Raw genomic sequence first — 5,000 nt, 5'->3', positions numbered from 1 at the left:
TCTTTAATTACAGTAAATTAACATATTAATGTTTTATCTGGATTTCCCAAAATGTCAATATTTAAAATAATGATGATGTCATGTTATTTATTTGTACTGCAATCTAATGTAAAGATAAACGATGCAAGTCGTATATTCTGTATATTATATGTATTTACTAACTTACTATTGGACTTATATTATATATATTCTTTAAATGTGTTCATGTGAACACAAAGGAAATAATCAACATCATGATGTAGTAGTACCTGTAGTAGTACCTGTAGTACTAGTAGTAATACCTGTAGTAGTATCTGTAGTAGTAGTAGTACCAGTAGTAGTAGTAGTAGTACCGGTAGTAGTACTAGTTGTAGTATCTGTAGTACTAGTAGTAGTACTAGTATTAGTACCTTTAGTAGTACCTGTAGTAGCAGTACTAGTAGTACCTGTAGTATCTGTAGTACTAGTACTAGTACCTGTAGTATCTGTAGTACTAGTACCTGTATTACTACTAGTATTAGTACCTGTAGTAGTACCTGTAGTAGTAGTACTGGTAGTACTAGTAGTAGTACCTGTAGTAGTAGTACCTGTAGTACATGTAGTAGTACCTGTAGTAGTAGTAGTAGTACCTGTAGTAGTACCTGTAGTAGCGGCGTACGGCGGTGTGGGGCAGACAGGGGTAACAGGGACCGTAGATTCCATTTGCATCGGTATCAAGTTCGGCGGAGCAGCGACCGCAGCCGGTGTAGGTGATGTCACCGTTCAGCGCCACGAGGATACCGGCGAGCGGTGTAGAGCTGTCCAGGACCGGCTGAGGTGCATTCTGGGACGGCGTAGAGTCCTCGAAGTGGAAGGCTGTGACCTGGACTCTGAGCTCCACATCACCTGGTGGAGGACACCGCAAAACCTTTGATCATGTGAGCGCTCTGACTTCCCTCTGGTGTACTTCAGGGTTCATGTTTAGGTCCAATGCGTTTCTAGCACCACCACCAGGTTGACATGTGTGGTTTTGTAGAGTGAAATGCAGTAAGGTGCAGACTAACCCGTCTCAAACCACTCAGACTATACTTACAATGTCTTTACAGATTAATCTGCATCAGCAATGCTCTCAAACTCACCGTTGTATTTCTGAGACAGCAGCGTGTCGAGGTCCAGCTCCAGACTGCTGCCGTTTCCTGTTCGGACGGGTCGCGGTCGAAGGAAGTCCTGCGCCCGGCGGTTGGCGGGATCCAGAGGCCGGACCGAGCTCCAGGGGGTGGAGTGCAGCTCGGCGAGGTCGGAGGTCAAACCCTCCCTGACGAGGAGGAACTGGAACTCCCAGACAGCCGCTGAAGGACACGGAGGATTACGTGGGTTGTTAGGGGGATTTGGGTGAGTTAGTGTCTTCACACATGTACGTACGTACGTGTGTGTGTGTGTGTGTGTGTGTGTGTGTGTGTGTACCTCTGTCTCTGTTGAAGCGAGGCAGCCAGTCCACAGCTGCTCCCCACAGCAGCAGCGCCCCCTGCTGGCCGTGCGGCTGCTCCACAGTCAGAACGGCCTGCAGCTGAACGGCTGACCTGAAGCAAGACTCCGCCTCACTCCGCCAAGCTGACAAGCATCCATCTCATTAACATCATCAAAACATCAAAACCAATCAATGTAGTAATATAACATCCTGCTTCTTCAGGCTGAATCCTTTCTAACAACCTTCTGTTTCTATGTTCCTTTCCTGCTCTTATTCTGACAGGTCTTTATTTCCTGTCTAGAAGTGTGTTTTCGTCCCGATGTTTTGATAAAAATGTGTTAATAAGGAACCAGACACAGCAGAGAAACGGCGCGCTCTGTTACCCATAATGCCGCTGTGTTATTGACCCACCCACCTGTGCTGATGTGTGTGTGCGTGACACGCAGTAGCGCGTGGACCAGCGTGTTGACTCTCAGCGACCTCAGGGTGGCGTAGGGGAGGCGGCTCAGGTCCTGAGGTGGGCGGAGGTTCAGAGACACCAGCAGGGGGCGCTGCTCCCGAAGAAAGCCACACAAAGAGCTGAGAGCTAGGGCGTTAACATGCCGAGGAGCTGGAGAGAGAGAGAGAGAGAGATGATTGGACCAGAGCCCAGGAGGAGGAGGAGGAAGGCTGCTGGTTGGTCGTACCTGGCGGTGAGGTGGAGGTGGTGATCCGTCCCAGGTTGAGCAGTTTGCTGCTGAAGGTGGACTGCAGCACCGTCTCTCCTCTCCACCGGTCGTCATTCACCTGCAGTCCTGATCGGAGACCACAGAGAGGGAAGGTACTGAGCACCACGAAGAAGAACCACAACGAACAACCACAACCTTCGTGTGCATCACGGGGCCCTGTGGTTTGTCCAGTGACTATGTGGAGCTGGTTGTAAAGGTCTGCTGGTGTCGTATGGAGTCTCAACTTCCCATATGTGGGCTCTTTGGCTCTCTTTCCCTTCAAAAGTCAGCGCTGTCAACACCGAAAATCTAATTTCATTCCACCTTAAAACACCGTGTTGGAGTTGTTCTTTACCCCCTTCAGTCAATCAACTGACTGGGGTTCAGATTCTGGCATGAACGATCCCTCACTTGACATTTTCCAAACAGAACTTTGAGAAAATGTTCTCCATTCGAGGATGAATTTGAAAGCCACGCTCTCATGATGAACTGTGGAGCTCAGACTGTAAAAATATAGAAAAAAGTCTCAGTGACGACACAGACGAACTCTAAGAATGATCAAAGAGGTGGATGGATGGTGGAGCTGAGCTAGCAGCTAGCCACCTGTCACTCAAATAGGCCACGCCCTCAATTATGCATAATGCCTATAATTTAAAGCGGTGAGTTATACAAACATTCATCTACATTTCTGTACCTGTGATGAGCAGAACGTCTCCAGGACTGACAGTCGATGCCCAGAACGCCGCCCGTCTCCACAGCACCACCTTCATCTCGACACCCGATTGGTCCGTCACCACGATGGACGCCAGAGGGACGGAGCTTCCTGCCGACGGCCCGGCCTTCACCTTCAGTCCGACAAAATCAAAGGCGTTACCTCCAGAGCGTTGGTAGGAGTCCGGTGAATTAAAGGAGGCATTTATTTGAATCACAATGTTTAGCCACACTAGCTGTGTCGTAATAACTCAACATCAAGTCCAGACATTCGTGTTCCCCAGAGGACGAACCCTCCTGACTCTTCCATCATAGCGCCATCATCGGTTCAGCATGTGAAATATGTCCAATACTTTGGTTTATGACCAAATACCTGCAGAACTAAACGCAGTCATCAGCCTCAGCTGGACTCTAGTTATGTTAGCGTGCTAGTTATGTTAGCATGCTAACACACAAAATGAACATCATACCTGCACAACATCAGCACGTTAGCATCGAGACTGTGAGCGTATTAGCATGCTAGTGGTTGCATATTGTTATTGTTCCGAAATAATATTACAATAACAACAATAACGTAAGAAATTGTCTTTACACGTCGTAACATCTCCACTCACCTTCACCTCCTTCAGGTGACAGGGGTGAACCACCGCCACCAGAACCGAGTGCCGAACCCCCTGTTTGTCACACCGGATCAGAAGTGTGGAGAAACCTCGGAGCCCGGTGGCGGCAGCGTCGGCGGACTCTTCGGTCCAGAGGTTCTCTGAGGTTCTAGCTTTCTTGGAATCAGGGGGTTTGGAAGAAGAGTCTTGGGGGGTCCTGCACTCCTGGGAGCAGAGCACCCCGTCTGCGGTGGCCTCGACCACCACGCCCCCTTCCTCCGCCCTCGGGGTCGGGCAGCGTTGGCCGGAGAGCTCTGGGGAGGCTCTGGGTGACGGGGTCACGGGGCTGAAGAGCTCCGGCGTGCTGGAGGAGACGGATGGAGTCGTTTGGGTGTTCTTGGGCGGGGTTTGAGGGGGCGGGGTTTTGTCAGGGCCGGTTGCTGATTGGACTCCACTACTGCCTCTCAGGATTAAGGCCTGACTCAGAGTCCAGGTGGTGAGGAACTGAGCCTGGGCGGACAGAGGAGGGTCAGGTTCTGGTTTCACTGGTTCTGGTTGAGCTGCAGGGAAACAGCTGTCCAGATACTCTAGAACTGAGGCCGAACACTGATCCTCCGGTCCTGCCTCTGATTCTTCGTCCCTCCTCAGGATCCTGTCTGCAGGTCTGAGATGACACGAGTCCTCCTGATCTCTGTCTGGTTCATGGTCCTGGATGTGTGACCTCGACGTTGATCCTTCAGCTTTTTTGTTCTTTCTTCGTTCCTCCAACAGACGGTTTCCAGCTTCGTCTGAAACATGAGAAAAGTATTTGTATTTATTTTTTTTTTTACTTCATTTTTGGAAAATACACATATTTTTCTTCTTGCTAAGAGATGCTAAGACTGATTGTCACTCATGTTTGTACAGTAAATATGAAGCCACAGCTAGTTAGCATAGCTTAGCATAAAGACTGGAAACAGGGGAACAGCTAGCCTGGCTCCGTTCTAAAGGGAACAAAACCCACAAACGCAATTTGTAATATATACATAAATACAAATAAGAAATATAAAGACAGAATAAATGTTTAAAAAACGAATAACAACAATGCACCTCTCAGTAAATATAATATTATAATAAACTGACCCTGTTTGGGTCCCTGAACGCCTCACCTGCTGCAGGCCTCAGGCATCCATCCTGCCAGGTGAGCTCCAGGTCTCTCCAGTCGTTAGGGGGAGGAGGAGAAGAAGAAGGAGGAGGAAGAGAAGGAGGAGGAAGAGGAGGAGGAGCCCCCAGGAAGACGTGGATCTTCGGCCGCTCACACATCACGTCTTCTGAGGAGGAAAAGTAGAAGTTCATTGACGACTGAATGATGTGTGAGATGTGAGCACATTAATATTCTCTGTTCTACTATTATTATTATTATTGTGAGTAGACTGGGATCTGTAGTTGTCTGTCTGTCTGTGTGATGAAAGACCTCAATGTGTCCTCTTGCAGGTGAGACTGAAGCCTTCGTCTCTTTTGGTCGACGCCCCTGTCTGTCTGTCTGTCTGTCTGTCTGTCTGTCTGTCTGTCTGTCTG

At 48.8% G+C, this 5,000-nt stretch overlaps 1 protein-coding gene across 5 annotated transcripts in view; it reads right to left on the bottom strand.

Annotated features, from left to right (window-relative positions):
* Positions 1-4,915, bottom strand: part of shld2 (shieldin complex subunit 2) — a 5,788-nt gene extending 873 nt beyond the window's left edge. For 3 of the 5 annotated variants that reach the window (XR_004212328.1, XM_031840648.1, XM_031840650.1), the window contains exons 1-8: positions 4,592-4,914; positions 3,459-4,231; positions 2,828-2,978; positions 2,113-2,220; positions 1,842-2,036; positions 1,423-1,569; positions 1,098-1,307; positions 621-864 (exon numbers count right to left, since the gene is read on the bottom strand). Coding sequence is in view for 4 of the 5 variants with exons in the window: in XM_031840648.1 (XP_031696508.1) it covers positions 621-864; positions 1,098-1,307; positions 1,423-1,569; positions 1,842-2,036; positions 2,113-2,220; positions 2,828-2,978; positions 3,459-4,231; positions 4,592-4,778 (2,015 nt within the window). In the remaining variant the exon portion in view is untranslated. Of the gene's footprint in view, positions 1-608; positions 865-1,097; positions 1,308-1,422; positions 1,570-1,841; positions 2,037-2,112; positions 2,221-2,827; positions 2,979-3,458; positions 4,232-4,591 lie in introns of all 5 variants that reach the window. The other 2 variants (XM_031840647.1, XM_031840649.1) reach the window with 2 other exon arrangements.
* Positions 4,916-5,000: the final 85 nt, after the last annotated feature.

The sequence above is a fragment of the Anarrhichthys ocellatus genome, unplaced genomic scaffold (assembly GCF_004355925.1).
Source record: "Anarrhichthys ocellatus isolate YVR2014 unplaced genomic scaffold, GSC_Weel_1.0 scaffold3071, whole genome shotgun sequence".
NCBI lineage: Eukaryota > Metazoa > Chordata > Actinopteri > Perciformes > Anarhichadidae > Anarrhichthys > Anarrhichthys ocellatus.
Note: the sequence above shows the minus strand (reverse complement) of the source record. Positions and strands in the feature narration are given on the sequence as shown.